General features: G+C 32.7%; 5 protein-coding genes and 1 long non-coding RNA gene across 16 annotated transcripts in view; 2 read left to right on the top strand and 4 right to left on the bottom strand.

Annotated features, from left to right (window-relative positions):
- Positions 1-1,110, bottom strand: part of LOC122628746 (ubiquitin carboxyl-terminal hydrolase 7) — an 11,460-nt gene extending 10,350 nt beyond the window's left edge. For 4 of the 5 annotated variants that reach the window (XM_043811329.1, XM_043811331.1, XM_043811330.1 and 1 more), the window contains exon 1: positions 279-1,110. In XM_043811329.1, the coding sequence (XP_043667264.1) occupies positions 279-891 (613 nt within the window). In that variant the 5' untranslated portion in view covers positions 892-1,110. The remainder of the gene's footprint in view (positions 1-278) is intronic. The other variant, XM_043811333.1, reaches the window with a different exon arrangement.
- A 456-nt stretch (positions 1,111-1,566) lies between these two features.
- LOC122628754 lies at positions 1,567-2,953 on the bottom strand. The gene is made up of 3 exons (XR_006327113.1): positions 2,815-2,953; positions 1,974-2,244; positions 1,567-1,706 (listed from the first exon to the last, which is right to left on the bottom strand). It is a non-coding gene; the product is annotated as an uncharacterized LOC122628754 (long non-coding RNA).
- LOC122628747 (cilia- and flagella-associated protein 52) lies at positions 2,212-7,667 on the top strand. 2 transcript variants are annotated; one of them, XM_043811334.1, is made up of 13 exons: positions 2,212-2,329; positions 3,589-3,838; positions 4,101-4,300; positions 4,380-4,557; positions 4,651-4,900; positions 5,008-5,275; positions 5,397-5,569; positions 5,668-5,816; positions 5,894-6,039; positions 6,134-6,285; positions 6,362-6,924; positions 7,019-7,107; positions 7,214-7,667. In XM_043811334.1, the coding sequence occupies exons 2-13, from the start codon at positions 3,793-3,795 to the stop codon at positions 7,436-7,438; spliced, it is 2,439 nt and encodes an 812-aa protein (XP_043667269.1). In that variant the 5' UTR covers positions 2,212-2,329; positions 3,589-3,792; the 3' UTR covers positions 7,439-7,667. The 2 variants fall into 2 exon arrangements, with proteins under 2 accessions (XP_043667269.1, XP_043667270.1); XM_043811335.1 differs by having other exon boundaries at positions 2,217-2,329; positions 3,754-3,838.
- On the bottom strand, positions 5,852-9,834 carry LOC122628753 (autophagy protein 12-like). 5 transcript variants are annotated; one of them, XR_006327112.1, is made up of 6 exons: positions 9,469-9,834; positions 9,211-9,347; positions 8,958-9,131; positions 7,251-7,372; positions 6,978-7,079; positions 5,852-6,819 (listed from the first exon to the last, which is right to left on the bottom strand). XR_006327112.1 is itself a non-coding variant. In XM_043811347.1 (3 exons), exons 1-3 carry the CDS (start codon positions 9,635-9,637, stop codon positions 9,009-9,011), a joined length of 429 nt encoding a protein of 142 aa, XP_043667282.1. In that variant the 5' UTR covers positions 9,638-9,834; the 3' UTR covers positions 7,716-9,008. The 5 variants fall into 5 exon arrangements, 1 of the variants encoding a protein (XP_043667282.1); XR_006327110.1 differs by having other exon boundaries at positions 6,978-7,372; XR_006327111.1 differs by having other exon boundaries at positions 5,852-7,079.
- Positions 9,835-10,163: 329 nt separating this feature from the next.
- LOC122628385 (26S proteasome non-ATPase regulatory subunit 12) lies at positions 10,164-12,789 on the top strand. Its single transcript, XM_043810640.1, has 8 exons — positions 10,164-10,322; positions 10,863-11,032; positions 11,116-11,352; positions 11,408-11,512; positions 11,588-11,769; positions 11,839-12,063; positions 12,149-12,305; positions 12,417-12,789. The coding sequence occupies exons 2-8, from the start codon at positions 10,871-10,873 to the stop codon at positions 12,705-12,707; spliced, it is 1,359 nt and encodes a 452-aa protein (XP_043666575.1). The 5' UTR covers positions 10,164-10,322; positions 10,863-10,870; the 3' UTR covers positions 12,708-12,789.
- Positions 12,790-15,457: 2,668 nt separating this feature from the next.
- Positions 15,458-17,871, bottom strand: LOC122628387. Of its 2 annotated transcripts, none has more exons than XM_043810642.1 (3): positions 17,424-17,871; positions 16,293-16,455; positions 15,458-16,222 (listed from the first exon to the last, which is right to left on the bottom strand). In XM_043810642.1, exons 1-3 carry the CDS (start codon positions 17,748-17,750, stop codon positions 16,149-16,151), a joined length of 564 nt encoding a protein of 187 aa, XP_043666577.1. In that variant the 5' UTR covers positions 17,751-17,871; the 3' UTR covers positions 15,458-16,148. The 2 variants fall into 2 exon arrangements, with proteins under 2 accessions (XP_043666577.1, XP_043666579.1); XM_043810644.1 differs by having other exon boundaries at positions 16,293-16,446.
- Positions 17,872-17,913: the final 42 nt, after the last annotated feature.

Below are 17,913 nucleotides of genomic sequence, written 5' to 3'. Positions count from 1 at the left end.
GAGAGAGAGAGAGAGAGAGAGAGAGAGAGAGAGAGAGAGAAGGAAGAAAGAAAGGAAGAAAGGAAGAAAGAAAGGAAGGAAGAAAAAAAGAAAGAAAGAAAAAAGAAAAAGAAAGAGAGAGAGAGAGAGAGAGAGAGAGAGAGAGAGAAAAGATCACGATCCAAATAGTCAACGCGTTTCGATGCGTAAGTAACAAAGAGTCATACTAATACGTATAGACGGCGTTGGATGGAGAGGAGAGCCGTAAAAAGGTATAACGAAAAGATCCGAAAACTCACCCTCTTGCGTGTCCATCTCCTCGACCTCGTTAACCTGAACCGGCGTCAGATTGAGCTGCTTAAGATTCTCCTGATCGTTAACGTGGTTCATCGCGATGCCAATGTTGATGGTCGTCTTGACTGCGCTAGGTACCTCGGAGGCGGGTACCGCCGTCGAGGTTATTTCCGCGGATACTTTGACCGGCGCTCCTCCAGCGGTTGAGCTCCGTCTACGAAGCTGCTGTTGTACACGTATCTGCGTATTTTCGCGCGCGAGGTCGCTGCTCATCAGTTGCTGACGATGACGATGCTGCTGCTGCTGCTGCTGCTGATGCTGATGATGCTGTTGCTGTTGCTGCTGCTGCGGCAGCGGCGGCGACGATGGCGGTGGTGGTGGCGATGGCGGTGGTGGTGGTGGTGGTGGTGGTGGTGGTGGCGAGGATGGTGTTGGTGATTGCTGCTGCCGTTGGTAATCTTGCTGTTCCTCTTGCCGTTCTTCGTTTTCCTGTTCGATAGCAACTAGCAATGTATTCTCAAGATGACTGGCGTCGCTCGGACGACTCGAAAACGACGACACTCTAGCGCACGGCGATGATTGATACTTGCTTACAATTCGCCCAATTTCTGTTGCCATCAAGTGCCCCCGTATTTTCGGGGGACGCCCACAACATATATCCCTATATTTTATATTTTCACCCTCGTGTCTTCAATCACGACGATCAGGCGGCCTAACTCGGGCGGCCACTTATTATTATCGGCAGTAGAACCTTCCTCTTCCTGCCTCTCGTCCTCGTCGTTTCCGTGTCTCCTCGACGTCGTCGCTACCGTCGTCGCTGCCGTCGTTGCTACTACTACTACTATTACTACTGTTGCCGTTGTTGCTGCCGCTGCTGCTGCTGCTGCTGTCGTCGTCGTCGTGATCGTGTTTGTCTTTTGGTTGTCGTCGTCGTCGTCGTCGTCCTCGTTGTCGTCGTCGTCGTCGTCGTCGTTATCCTCGTTGTCAAAGTCTTGGTCGTTGTCGTTGTTGTCGTCGCCGTCGCTGTCGTCGCGGTCGTAGCGATTTTAATCCGTTGTACTCCCTTCGTTCTTCTTCCCTGTCGCCCTTCCAATTTTTTCCAACAGTCGGCAGTCCGTATAATACGCGATTTTTTCGAACACGAAACCGGCGCCGCGTTCGACTCGACGACGTTCACAAAATTCACGTACCTCCTCTCTTTCTCCTCTTACACTCCCTTCCTCCTCCTTCACCTCCTCCTCCTCCTCCTCCTCCTCCTCTTCCTCTTCCTCCTCCTCCGCCACCTCTTCTTCTTCTCCTTCTTCCTCTTCTCCTCGTCGCGCCACCAAAACGCGATATATTAATCCGTGTCGCGAGCGACGCTCACGGTTAAAAGCGACCAACGTTGCCGTTGGTTCCAGCTTTTCGATCTGTTTCGTTCACAACGTGTTCGGCTGAACCGTACGGGGAAAAGATAAAAAAATATATGTAAGATCGATGGAGAAAGAGATTAACAGGAGAGAAAGAGAGACAATTTAAAGAATGAAAGACTTAAAGAAAAAGAGAGAAGAGAGAAGAAGAGAGGGAGACGATGAGCCGTTTCTACTTCTCTTTTACGCTCAAGATACGCTCTTTGCTCGCTCTCTCGCTCGTTTGCACTCTCTCTCTCTCTCTCTCTCTCCCTCTCTATCTCTCTCCTTTCCCCGTTCAGTAAGTTACACCTTTCCGCGAAAATAAACAAAATGGCGACAATGTAGTTACTCTTGATGCCGTCCGTTTCTCTACCTATCCGTTTCCCTTCCCGTCTCGATCGACTTCTCTACTTCTCTTTCCTATTATCTGCTCTTTTTATTACCCGTGAAATTTTGTCTTTGTGTTTTAGGCAAGAACTATAACGACGAATAAAAGACTCTCTCCCTTTCTTTCTTTCTTTCTTTCTTTCTTTCTTTCTTTCTCTCTCTTCTCGTTGCACGACTTGATGCAATCGACGAGCTAAAACGAAAGAAAAAATATCTTGCAAGGGTGATAGTTGGCAGCGACCAATCACGATATTCCTTTTTATATTCCTCCACTAAAAGTATCTTTAATTAAAGTGTATATATATATATGTGTGTGTGTGTGTGTGTATATATAATTTTAGAAATCATGATATGAGAAAATAAAGGATAATTGAGGACGCTCTATTAAAAAGCTTCGTTTTGACGAATTATGTTCGGTAATCTGTAAAAAAAATTTCCCTAGTTTTCAAGCACTCTCATTGGCTGGAAACGAGGGTATCTATGTACGAGCTCATGTGAACGGAAGAATTAGATTTTAGTCATAAATTAAATTAAATAAATGTTACAGAATTGTAAATATAATAATGTTTTAAAAGCGTATAAAAATTATGTAATTAGAAATAATGGTCGAGAATTAAAAAAATGCTTTACATACCATCCGAATTACTTTTTACGAAGTGCAAATACACGTGTCGCTTCGTATGAATATAATTACGTAATTTCACCCTTTCATCAAGGTCAACTACACTAATCTCGTCAGAGTTTAAGTAATTTAAGGACTTACCGAGAAATCAATCTGATGATTGGTCGAATATCGATTTCATTTCACTTTTATTCGATCAGTAAATTCAATAGGAAAGCAATCATTCCGTCGTCACTAATCCATTCTTATAAGAAAATTGTTAAGGTTATTTCGTTTCATTCTAACGTTTTAATTCTTTTTTCCTCGAGTCCTCGATATTTTTTACTTAAACGATTATTAACATTTTTCACATTATTGTATGTGTAATCGTGCCATTGAACATAAATGATATTATGTATGTACGTAATTTTAAAAAATTCCAATGTTATCGTCTTGATTCACGTAGTAACACTCACCTTTCGGCATGAGTTTAAGTATACTTCGAAAAATATAATGAATATATGTATATAGATACATATATTATATTAGTTCAAACCAAGAAGTCTCACAATGCCTTGAGTCGTTGGATTATCTACTTAAGTCGAGTAAAAATTCCTTTAATAGCTTGTAAACTATATGTAAGGCGGTATTAGAAGATTATTAAAATCAAATTTGATAAATGACTATGCATGTATGTGTATGTGAGAGAGAAATGATAGAAAAACAAACAAAGAAATATATAAAAATGGGATAAATAAAAAAAATTAAAAACTTTACACTATACTTATACTTCATACTTGAAGAATTGATATTTTCATATTTATTTCTAACGCATTCATACATACATACATACATACATACATACATACATATATACATATAATATACGCATACACATATAAATTTTTTCTTCGATATTTTCTTGGTAACCGATAGTACCATGCAATGATACTAATTTTCTGTCGGTGACCATGGTAACGATAACTGTATTATTTACATCGTGACACATGCTACTTGTCTCTAAGTAAGTTTACCGATTCGAGAGTGAGAAAGTTGTTATTTTCTTTAATCTCTTTCATCCTATTAATAATCATTGAAAAGAAATAAAAATCCTTTTGCAAATTGAATCTAATCAGAAGGATGGATACTAAACCACTTGATATAATTGGAATAATAGGATTCGATGGTTCGTATAATTTTTTCATCTTTTTTTTTGGGTCACTATCTTTTCTGACACATACATACATACATACATACATACATACATACATACATACATACATACATACATACATACATACATACATACATACATACATACATACATACATACATACATACATATATACATATATACATATATATACATAATTTGTATTTCCGTTCGTAATACATATATCGGAATAATGAAGTTTTATAATAAATATATTTCCAAATTAATTGATTAGGTGTTATGAAAAATGGATTAAGATTACATCCTGATCAAGAGCATATGATTTATCCGATGGGAAACAAAGTAACGATAAAACATATAGCTTCTGGCGAACAATCGTTTTTAAGCGGGCATACAAATTTAATTTCTGCGGTATGTGTTTCTCCATGCGGTAATTTTGTGGCTTCTGGACAGATAAATCATCTCGGATTTAAGGTAATACTAAGAGTTCGTGTAATTTCATACGGTAAGATCGAATTTACTTCTTTCTTTTTTTTTTTTTTTTTTTAAACAGGCTATGGTCATCGTTTGGGATTATCAAAATCGTACTGTAAAAAGTAGCTATGAAATTCATAAGGTAAGAGTCGAAGACATTTGTTTCACATTGGATAGCAATTATTTGATAAGCCTTGGTGGGAGAGACGATGGTAACGTTGTAATATGGGACGTACGAAATAACGATGCTATGTGTGGTAAATGAAATTTTCTCATAAATCTGTATACATGTGTATATATGTATATCGTGCGTATTCTTGATGATCGAATAACGTTAAATTGATTTTTAGGATCATTTGCGAGTAATGAAATAGCTGGTAACACTTACACGATAACAAGAATGAATACACACGGAGAATGTTTTCTTACCGGTGGTGATAGAACACTTAAAGTTTGGCGAATCGATTCGAAAAGAAGAAAAGTTTACGGCGTAAACGTGAAAGTAGGAAAATTAAGACGTTCGATAAATTGTATCGTTATAAGTGAAAAAGATACTGACGCTTATTGTGGAACGTCCTCGGGCGATATCATAAAAGCAAGGTTCTTATGTTTAGATATATAATATAATTTTTTAATAATCGATGTAAATTATTTTATCGTGTCTCTACGATAATAAACATTAATTTTTCTTATATATCTATACATAGATTGAATTACCGTTCCGAAGATGAAGAACAAACGGAATCAGTGATGATAGGTTGCTATTCGAAGATGTACAAAGGATCGAAAAGAGTAAATCAAGCAAAGGGCGAAGTAGAATGTTATGCTGGCGGTGTTGAGAAACTTTTGCTTTTAAAAGATGAGAGAATGATTGTTGGTGCAGGTGACGGTACAGTCGAGCTAATCGAAATTATGGATATCGATTTTAGTAAGACCAAGTTCGCCAAACTACCGAGTACACCGCAAATCAAAACTGTAAGTGATAAAAGAAAATGTTATATGAAAAGAATTCTTTTTTCTTTCTTTTTTGTTTTTGCTCTTTTTTTCTGTATTCGCAATCATTCGTAAGTCAAACGAGTGAAAAGCTATTTGGCAGCATCTTGTAGAAAATGTCTGCGGTACCGTGACGTCAATGTTATTATACAAGAATGATTTTGTATTGGTTGGAACTGCCCTAAGCGAGATCTATCAAATAAGATTGTCCGATTTCGATATGAGACTTCTTGTAACTTGTCACAATAGTTCCATATATTCCATCGTTTTTCCTTGGTAAGATCGGAAACATCGATAAAGTGATCTTTTTATACCGAGGATCGAAATAATTCTTTTCTTTTTTTTTTTTTTTTTTTTTTTTTTCAACGTTATAGGAATTATTCTGAAATATTTGCAACAGCTGGAAAAAACGATATTAGATTATGGAGATTAGAAACGCAAAAGGAATTGCTTAGAATTTCTGTACCTAATTTCGTCTGTAGCTGCTTATGTTTTTCTCACGATGGACGAATGATAATTTCTGGTAGGTGCATATATAAAAAAGTATAGATAAAATCGTTTAATTAACAATAATTTTCTTCTATTTATTGAACATTGCAGCATGGAATGACGGTATCGTAAGAGCATTCACGCCACAAAAGGGTAAACTTATCTTCACTATCCATAATGCTCACATAAAAGCTGCATCGGCAGTCGTGATAACGGCAGACGGGAAAAGATTAATCAGCGGAGGCTGCGATGGACAGGTAATTTATATTTTATACATTCATCATTCTCTTGTTTCATCCTCATCCTTCTTCTTTAAAATTTTCGATATGATCAATATGTCATCATTCGTAGGTACGTATATGGGACATAAAACCCGACGTACAACGACTCGTCTCAATTCTTAAAGAACATAGAGGACCCATAACATCATTGTGTATATCCTCTAATAACGAGGATTTGGTTAGTTCGAGCACGGACGGTACGTGCATAATATGGGACGTAATGTAAGTGTTGATTAACTATTTATAATATTACATTTTTTGGAATGTGACAAATTGATGGACAATCGTTAATCAACAGACGTTGCGCGAGGAAGCAAGTTTTAATGGGTAACACGATGTATATGGCCGCGTGTTTCAGTCCTAATAGCATACAAATCTTGACTTGCGGTACAGATCGTAAGATTGCCTATTGGGAAACGTGGGATGCTTCGTTGGTTCGTGAAATCGAGGGTTCTATCTCAGGATCATTGAATTGCATAGATATTAGCCCTGATGGACAATACTTCGTCACCGGCTCAAACGATTGCATTGTTAAGCTCTGGGAATATCACACGGCCAATGTCACACATATTGGCATAGGTCATGCCGCGATAATAACATCGTGTAAATTTAGCTCTAATGGCGAACATGTGGTATCGGTGAGCGCCGATGGCGCTATCATCATTTGGAAGTCCCCATTTATAATGGCGCGTGTGAAGACACCATCCATCAAATCAAAATCAGTGACAGCGCGTACAGCTGTTAAGCCAGAGGAACCTGAAGTGAAATGCGACGATTTAAAGCTGGATGATTTAGGAGAGCATGTCGCTGGTATGAACCAGGTGGATGAGACTGCTGAAAGTGTTAGGACTACATACCATGGTATTAGAAAAAATCAACAAATACAATTTAAACTCGATTTAAATTCAACGTACTCTTGCGAATAAATAATTCTATCAAATTAAATATTTCACAGGCGATGATCAGCTACAGCCATGTACACGCGATCCAGCTGGTATACCTTCACCAATTTGCTCCTGCGTCAAAGATAAGGATACAACGTCGGTTGGTACAAAAAGCTATTGATTCTATCAAAACGTCGAATTTGATTTTATCTAAGCATAGCGATTGTTTCGTCGATGTACGACTTAACAAGTATTCCATATTGCAGGTAAAAACTTTAAACGAACAAAATCGAACTGAAGAACCTTTGGGTGATTGTCCTTGCGCGAAAAATATGGAAACGAAATCATTGCTTAATTCAAAACGTAGCTCGGGAAACCCAACTGAAACGGCGAACTCCGCTTCATCTAGCCAACGCCGTGCGTCTCTGCAAAGCAATAAGAAATCTCTATTAAAATCGAAAATTTCGACTGAACGGAAATCTTTACAATGAGTATACATCATATTTATGTCGGAATTACGATCGCTTATGTCGTACGTAATTAAATATAGAAAGCATTTTATATACGCGTATGTATTTGTGTTATAACAAGTATTATGATTGATTCAAATGTATGCAACATTATGAATTGACAAACACATTATTCATAATTTGCCCTGAAATATCAGGAATAAGGAAGACTGGTATATCGTACAAAAAAATATATGAGATGTAAAACTTATTATTTTTTAGACAAGTCTTTTATGAAACCTTTTGAAACATAATTACATCGTTCCTTCGATTATATCCGTAGGAATAGTCACAGTTTTATTAAAATCTACATGAAGAATAATTTTACTTTTGAAAGCAGATATATCGATAGGTTGTCGAAATAAATCTACGCAATAAATTTTATGATTGTCGCTGAATAAAGCAAACGTAAAAAGAGGAACTGTATTATCAAATCCAAATTTGTTGATATTATTATTGTACATACATTATATATCGTATAATAGTGTATTGAAATACCAAGTAATAGTATATTTTTTATTTTCGAAAATTAATTGTAAATCAGAAAAATTCTTTCGGATATCGTTTCCTATGATTATTAATTTAGAGTAAAGTTATTTTTTAACGTTGATATCGTAGATCGAATAAATTAGTATTTTTTAATTGATCACATTTTGTATGTTTGAAAAAATTTGCGTTTTCATTTTTGAAAATTGAATTTAGCGTTTTCTTGATACATCACGATCGTTCGACGCAAAAAAGTGAAAACGCTAATGGCGCAGGATAGGCAATCTGTCAGTGTTACCAACCACTGGCGTGGCACTAGTCTTTGCGCTCATGTTCGCTATACAAAGCGATAGAGATTTTTTGGAATTATTATAATTTTATCCATTAATTATATATTTTTGATACATATTAATTCTGTAGACAACTAGTTGTCTCTCGTCGTAATGAAAAAATGTTTAAAAAAATTGTATTATTTAACAAAGCAAAAGATAATAATGTAACATTTCAAAAATTCACACCAAAAATAAAATTTCTTCTTTTTAAGATATTTTTTAGAATATCGTGAGAGAGAATGAAACTAATATAAAAACAAGTACAAACATATGGTAGGTGTAGAAAATTTTTTTAAATTCTTATCTTAAAGTATATAGCAAAACGTTATAAGCAAAGTCATTCTAAAATAGACACTTTTTATTCAACAGTATACCTATATAATCAGGTACATATTATTTCGGTTTATTATGGCAAATAAATAAAATAAAATAATATATATTATATGAAAAAAGAAGAAGTTTCATACGAAACTAATCTATATGGAATAAAAATCTTATTCTTCACAATACATTAGCATCTCGTAATAAATGAATATATTAGAAACGTAATACACGCATAAATTGAATTGATTATAAATAAATATACATCTACTTTAACTTGTGATCTTAAGTGCAATTTATGTACAATATCAGAAATGGATTTATAAGCCTAGAAAAAAATTATATTAATAAAAAGTTTTTACCGTTAATAAAAGGACACCATACGATGCTTAAGCATCAAAGAAAGGTCACAGTTAGCCCCATGCTGGACTTTTGCAATAATGAATGATCAATTTTCCATCCGCACCATAACAATCATATAAGTTTTTTACTGTTTGATCTGGTGCTGGTGCAAAAGTTTGATTTACGTAAAGAAACTGAAAAAAAAAAATGTACAGACAAATAAATGAATAAAGAAAAGTTTTTTTTTTTTTTTTTAATATTTTATACACTTACTAATCTCTCAGAGGATTCTAATTTAAGATACTTCTTCATAAAATCTGAAATTCTTCCTATTTGATTATCCTGACAAACAGACCATTTTTTCTGTTTCATGATAGGTGCGTTGCCAGTTGCTTTTAATAAGATATCAACTAAAACATTGGATGACAGATGGATGAAATATCGTATGCATTTTACTTATTTCTAATTTATAATTATGAATGAATTTTCATGATTATAACACGAATTTCGATTAATTATTATAACAATTACTTTTTTCTTTGTCCTTTGAAGCAACTGGAGGACCACCATTTCGAGTAGTATTAGTATCTTGTGCTATATTTTCCAAACTTGTCGGTGCTTCTTCATTAGCTGTGTTATCAGTTAAATCTTCAGTTTTCACAACTTCACTCGTGGAACTATCACCTTCCTTTTCAGCCATTATTTATAATTTTATAACTTTGCCAATCGTAAGATAAATTAAATTATCATAAATAAAACATGAAATAGAACCGTATCAACTATGTCGAAAACATAAAAATTCGTAGCTCGTGAGAAACTTGTAGAAATCATATGTATTATTAAACATTCGAATAACCCATGACAACATTCAGATTCACCATTTATGTATTATACATTACACTTGAGTATAAAACGAACAAGTGCCATCTACTTGGAGAAGGAAACATTATTTCGTTCGTAAACGACAAATCGAAAGAAGCTATAAAATTTGATTGTAACAAATAAACAGAAGTAAATAAAAATAAAGAAACTAACAAATATTTGTTATTTTTAAAGGAACATTTTAACGAAAAACGAAATATATATGTGTATAGTCTAATTATAAGAAATAGAAATGCAAATATATTCCCAATCCGAATATTTAAATTTACCACTAGAAACATGGCCAATCAGAAATGTACTAGTGCGCATGCGCAGGTCGTTTGGTCCGGCATTATGATCTACAAGTTTGGTAGAGAAGAAGTATATAAAGTGTACACAAGTGTATAAAAGCGTTGTGAATGTATATTGAATTATCCTTTATTATTTTTTAAACGATAAAACAGATATATTTAAAATTGTGTGAAATAGTTTAAGAATCTTTCTTTTAAATTTCTTTCTCAGAGGTAAAATTTCTAATATATATTTTTATAATTTTTTAGGACAAGAGTCACATTTGCAATGTACTGACACTTTAGGAACTTAACCCTACCTAAAGTAAAGTAGCAAAATTTTAATAAACATAAACTGTTCGTTAATTTATGTTTTTTAAGATAGAATAATATATATATATTTATATATTTCATATTTATAATTGATTTTTCTTATTGTATTAAATATAATTCTGTGAATATATTTTAAAGAAAAAAGTGCAATGTAATTGTGAGAAGTATCTATAGTAAAGGCACACACTATTTTATACACAATACGTTCGTTCCAAAAAAATTTTTATATATTTTTATAATTTCATATAAAGTCGTTTACTAGTTAATTGTATTGTTAAAATAATATTACTATTGTTGTATACACATATACACATATATACACACACACACACACATGTATGTATACATATAAATATTTTATGTATATATATATAAAAATAATTAAGGTTTTATTTAATTATTTTTATATACTTTTATTTATTTTTTATGTAATGTGAATAGAAATCAAAATGCCAGAGGGAACAATGGACGGTGGACGCATAATGAAGATGGAAGTGGATTATAGTACTAATTGTGATACTAAGATCCCAGAATGTAAAAAGTTAGCTAGAGAAGGAAAGCTACATGATGCCTTAGATCAATTGTTAGCATTAGAAAAACTTACCAGAACTGTACGTATAAATTGATTCAAAAAAGATTTTATTATGTTATATTACATAATTGAAGACATGTAATAAAATATATATTATTTTAGGGAGCTGATATGGCATCAACGTCTAGAGTGCTTGTTGCTATATGTGAAATTTGTTTGGAAGCAAAAAATTGGGCTGCGCTCAACGAGCACATAGTTCTTTTATCGAAGAGGCGTTCTCAATTAAAACAAGCTGTTACAAAAATGGTTCAAGAATGTTGTAGTTACGTAGATAAAACTCCGGATAAGGAAACTATGGTTAAACTAATTGAAACTTTGCGTTCAGTAACAGAAGGAAAAGTAAGTTTTCGACATAATCAATTTGTTACATAATAATAACAATTTCAATTTATAGATTTATGTGGAAGTAGAAAGAGCAAGACTCACGCATCGATTAGCTAAAATAAAAGAAGAAGATGGTGACATAAATGGAGCTGCTGCTGTAATGCTTGAATTACAGGTATTTAATTTAATTTATTTAATTAAAAGCAATACGCTTTTTATTTACAAAATAAATTATGAATGTATTGCGTAGGTGGAAACGTATGGCAGTATGTCGCGTCGTGAGAAGGCCTCTCTTATTTTAGAACAAATGCGTTTGTGTTTAGCAAAGAAAGACTTCATGCGAACGCAAATAATTGCTAAAAAAATTAATGTCAAATTCTTCAGCGATGAAAATGACGAAGAGACACAGACATTGAAGTTAAAATATTACGAGTATGTAATATTATCTATTCGTTTAGACAAACTCCGTACGATTAAACTTTGACCGGAATTATTTTTTAGTTTAATGATGGAATTATCTCGACACGAGGGTTGGCATTTAGAATTATGTCGTCATAATCGAGCTGTACTCGAAACACCAGCCGTTAGAGAGGATCCAGAAAAAAGACATACTGCATTATCACGTGCAGTGCTTTACTTAATACTTGCTCCGCATGAACCAGAACAAGCAGACTTGACTCATAGACTGCTAGCTGACAAAATGCTAGATGAAATACCTATATACAAGTATGATATATACTAATATACTGGGATGAAATCATCTCTAAACATAACTTTAAACTGTGACAATGATAATGGCAATATTTTGCAGAGAACTTTTACGCCTCTTTGTAAATCCAGAATTAATAAAATGGTCTGGCCTTTGTGAGATTTATGAGAGAGAACTCAGAGCAACAGAAGTATTTTCTGCATTAACAGAAGAAGGTCGTAAACGTTGGGCTGATCTACGTAATCGAGTTGTTGAGCATGTAAGTACAGGTTTAACTTGCGTGCTTCATTTTAATATTTTGTTATATACGTGTTTTTTATTAAGGAAAAAAAATAAATAAATAAATAAAGAAAATATTTTTTTTCTTTAGAATATTAGAATCATGGCAAAATATTACACAAAGATTACATTGACTCGTATGGCAGAGTTATTGGATCTTCCTGTTGAGGAAACTGAGGCATGCTTATGCAATTTAGTGGAAACTGGTGTAATTAATGCACGTACTGATCGTCCTGCTGGTGTAGTACGTTTCACAGGAAGTCAGGAACCAGCAGCTTTATTAGATACGTGGGCTGCTTCTCTATCAAAATTAATGAGTCTTGTAAATCACACAACCCACCTGATCCATCAGGAGGAAATGCTTGCTGTTGCACAATCATAAAACATTGATTGATATATTTGAATCTTACGAATGTGTATCGTTCGATGTATTTATTGTGCCACAGATAAAATTTTATACACTATTGAACTTGTTTTCTTTTTCTTTTTTCTTTCTTCTTTTTTGATATAATTTGTTATAATTATTTTATCATTCATAGAAAGAAAAAAATTGTAATATATATATATATATATATATATTAAAAATTAGAAGTGAAAACACGCTATAAAGAGGACACATACAACAATAAAAAGTATATATAAACGAATCATTGGATGAAAAGGCTAATTTAAAATTCTTTCATTCATCTAATTATTATTCACTTATTTTGTTTATTTACCAAACTATCACATATTACATATAAGCAGTCGATAAAAACGATTTACTTTTAAGACTTACCTTTCTTATAGATGTTCTATACATTGATACAAAATTATTCACATATGAATACACTATATATACAACATATATATATATATGTATATATATATATATGTATATATCAATAAAAATATATATTTTGCGTTAACAATCGCGTTGAATATTGATAAAAAATAAATACTAATAAGTTGTATAAAACAACGCGAACACACACCCATACACACACACACACACACATATATATATATATATGAACGCGTTATGAATCAAATATTACCTTGCGAGATTTCAAGCAAATCGATCATTTGAAAAAATTTGTAGTATACTGTGCTTATATTGCTTTATATGTGTGTGGTGCAAATATACATATGTTGGCAGTAGCAAAACGTACAATTGTATAGTTTCATTTTTCAAATTGCTACTGATCAATACAAGTTATAAGATATTATTGCAAAAAAAAGGGAAACAAATCTATTGCCAAACTATATATCAGGAATAGTATGCAATGGTGTTATTTACATATTTTAAATGTTGCAATCAATGGATTTGTGAAAAAATTTGGAGATAATAAAAGTACTACAATTTATATGCTGCTAAGAAAGAAATGTGAATGAATATTATTTGATAATCATAATACATGTGTATGTTTATGTATACCATGAAAATTCAAAAAAAAAAAAAAAAAAAAATGTAATTAGCAACGAATTACATAATATAAAAGTAAAATATCATATCAACAAATATTTTAATGCACAAAAATCGTCATTGTAATTTTCTAATATGATTGCACAAGTATAACTGCTATAACAATTCATTTACATTTATATATTAACCAACCATGCGTATAATTATTAGAATAAGATACAGATAGTTTGTCAAATGAAATCATTATTTTCTTTTTGTTTTTTTTTTCCGCTGAAATATAACAAATATTGATATTTTATTCTCTACAGTATAATAATTTTCTTATTTATGGTAATACTGTCCAATATATTTTTTTTTTTTTTTTTTCAATAAGAATATGTGTGCATTTCTTGTATGATAATTAAAATTCACATGCTCTGTTGGTAATCATGGTCTAATTATTTAAGGCAGCAACAGTCTTACCGTGTAACACGAATTATAATCAGGTTAATCTCTGTTCAAATGTAGTACCTATACAGTATTACATTCACTTCTATTTGATGTGAGATATATTTTGCTAGCAGCAAAAAACAGAGAGTCAAAATGATATTAACTTGATTATAATTTTGGCGATGTATAGGTCATACATATGAATATATATGTATAATATAAAAATATGCTTCTTTCATCTAAATATATTACATACAATTGCCATGTTTTCCACTTTCTGCTATCGTTTGATAACATGCATTGAATTAATTAAAATTTATACAAAATCATACTTGATAAAGTTGCATGTAACTAGATTGCTAATCGAGGGGAAGTTCTTTATCACTTTCCTTTTTTATAAATGTCTTGTACATTCATTTCATCGGATAATGCACAGGTACTAATTATATTTCTTTCACAGAATCCAACTGAAAATATTTCATTAATAATAAAATAAAATTATCATACAAATGTAAGGAGATAATAAAACTCAGTTGACGTTCGTGAAAGAAATATGGCCATTAAGTTCATAGCACATACATAGCATATATATCAATGTATATGTTTCATATAATAATATTACATTATGTGAAATATATACACAAGTAAATATGATTTTTATGCTACGTCCATGCTATTGTATTGTGCAAATGGTTTTTGTTTTATCTACTTTGTATACTACTGAAAAAATTTTAAGGCACTTTGTCACTTGGAAGATTTTTTTTTCATAAAAATATTCTCCATTCCTACGTTCCCACATTGACTAGTGCTTAGTACATCACAGCAAGCTTTTGCTTAAGTCCTTGCGTTAGATGACACACATGGCCTGCTCTATATGTAAATATAATTCTATAAAAGTCAATAAGAAATTCTGTACAAAGACAAGCATCTTGCAGTTACAAAATTTGCAAACATTGAAGTACATTGCATCTACGAAGCTATATCATACGTAGCTTCGACAAATACCGTAATATTATCTATAATCGTAATGCATACGTAATCATATAACAAGCGTAATACATTTTCTTCTTCCGTTCTAAATATGAACATATAAAGCACTTAGTTCCCATATTACTTATTACTACTACCGGCTCTTCTTGACATAGACTCGTTATTCCAAATTCAGATAAAATATACATGTGGTGATAATGTAACATTCACTACAGGACGAGCTCTATATATATATCGTAACGTAATATGCAAATTTGACACTTGCTAGTTTATTTAAATATTTGTAAAAAAAAGATTTACTAAATGCATAATGAATAGTAAATTTTATTTACTTTCAAAAATTACTCAATGTATTAAGTATAAGCCTACAGCCAGCACACAAAGAAAATTACTTCACTAATGTTTTGTCTAGTACATAATTCATTATTTAGCACCAATTTGATATTAAGTATCCCACTCTTATGAAATATTATAATAGTCTGTTTATATACATTGTATCATTTTCCTTTTATGTAAGCAAACACTTACATATTTCTAGGAAATTATTGAATAAACATTCTATTTGTAATTGGTTTCATCAAACTTAATCCTCAATCATATACGTTTTATTAGTGCTCTCGTAGCTGTGCGTGTTTGTTATCTTTACAAACACAAGATGAAAAGAAGAAACTATGCGCATGATATTGGATTTTCTCCAACAAGTGTAGGTCATAGTTGAATTGTAATTCGTTTTCAATTGTCCTAATAATATTAATATTAAATGGAAGCCACTAATAGCGATTTTATAAAAAATCCAAAACCAATTGGATTTTAAATACACCCTGCTGATCTATTTCTCAGAATGCTTTGTTGTAAATTCGAAACAGTATCAAATTGTTTCGTATGAATAACCATCCAAATAAGATACTCTTCAGCAATGAGAGACATTAAAGTCTTCTCGTCTTTGCTAATATCTTCAAATAGGCCAAGTCGATTACCTTTACAGAATTCAAACGTACCTCATGGTTTGCTACGCATATTCTCATCGACATTGATGGTACTGCACGAAACAGTCCCACAATCCAATTTCGTATCTACGTGGAAAAATATCGTTTATTGTAAAATGAAATAAGACCTCTCAAAGATATTTCTCATGGAATTTACCATTAATTCCCGCTTGTCGTAAAAGAGAAACAGCTTCCGCGTATGAAGGAGGTGGCAATTCATTTGATCCTTGAGCTTGCGTAATAACTTCGTAAGAAGGTGGTCCGGGAGTACCCATACCGCTTGTACCGACGCTCGGAGAAGCTGCCAGTTCCTGCAAATGCTATTACAATGCTTTATAATTCATAATATCTACGATTGTAAATATATAAAGATAACAACGACAGAGAAGATCCTTGAATAAGAAATTATAAGTTGAACGATAATATAATGGTATTTCTATAGTATAACACTTGTTAATATTATAGGTCTATTGTTTCCTGCTTATCAAAACTCTTGTCTCATGTATACATAATTCATTCCCATTTATATATATTTCATTGACTTTTTTCTTTGATTCGTTTTGCGCGCAATATACGTATGTCACGCGACATTGGTTGCAGAAACGTTGCGACGTTTAAACATATGCATATTAACAAAGGAACCAAAAAAAAAAAAAAAGAAGAAAAAACGAGAAAAAAAAAGAAAAAGAAAAAGAAAAAAAAATCAACAGAAATAAGAACGAAATTGTTAACGATTCTAATAAATTGAAGAGACCATTTTAATATGCGCGAAAACGATAGATAGATATAGAGATAGATATAGAGATAGATCGAGATAGAGATAAACAGATAGAAAAAGAGAAAAGAAAGAATTCGTTGTTTACATTATTGTAAGTTGAAAACATTACGATAATAATTCGACGACATACCGTACACCGTAATACCGTTATCGCTGTAAACAACTAAATTGAATAGCAATCGCGATTATAATGTCTGTTCTGAATTCTTTATTTCTTTACAAATTCTATCTTTCCTTTTCTATTTCTTTATGATCTTATCCGTTCGCATATTGAACATACATCCATACATCCATACATCCATCCATACATACATCCATCCATCCATACATACATACATACATTCAAGGTTAAAGCTTAAAAAAAATATATAAAAAGAAAAAAAAACACAAAATGAAAAAGTAGAGGGGGGAAAAAAAGAGGGGGGAGAGAGAGAGAGGGAAGGAGGGTGGGTGGGTAGAAGGGAGAGATAGAGAGAAAGAGAAAGAAAGAGTTATAGCAATAGTATGTACCCTGAAAAGTTGTCGTTGATGAAAGATCATTTGTATGACGGACTTTCTTCTAAGATATAGCATACACTTAACGGCGACCATCAGTCCGGAACAAATAAAGATCGGACCTATGAGCCACATGTGGCCCAAATTGGAAAATACGTATCCCTCAGCGACATCGCCGAGCGCAAATACGGTGATCGCTGTTCCGACCGTGAAGAGAATGACACTCAACGATAAATAACTATAGCTCGTGCAATCGCACCTGCCAAACGTGCTCGGTTCGTAACGTTCTTCGATCTGACGCAGTCGGTTCGACAGAAATGGACTCTCGAAGACCGTAGCCATGATTCCTCTTTTTTCTTTTTTCTTGTGCGAATCTCGATCATACGAAAGATCTTTTTATATTCTTTTTATATTGTTTTTTTTCCCTTCCTTTCCTGTCCTTTCCTTTCTTCCTTCTTTTCTTTCTTTTTTTTTTTCTTCCTTTCTTTTTCCGTTTTATTTTTTC

This window comes from Vespula pensylvanica, chromosome 4, assembly GCF_014466175.1.
Source record: "Vespula pensylvanica isolate Volc-1 chromosome 4, ASM1446617v1, whole genome shotgun sequence".
Lineage (NCBI taxonomy): Eukaryota > Metazoa > Arthropoda > Insecta > Hymenoptera > Vespidae > Vespula > Vespula pensylvanica.
This window is presented reverse-complemented; position numbering and strand designations above follow the sequence as displayed.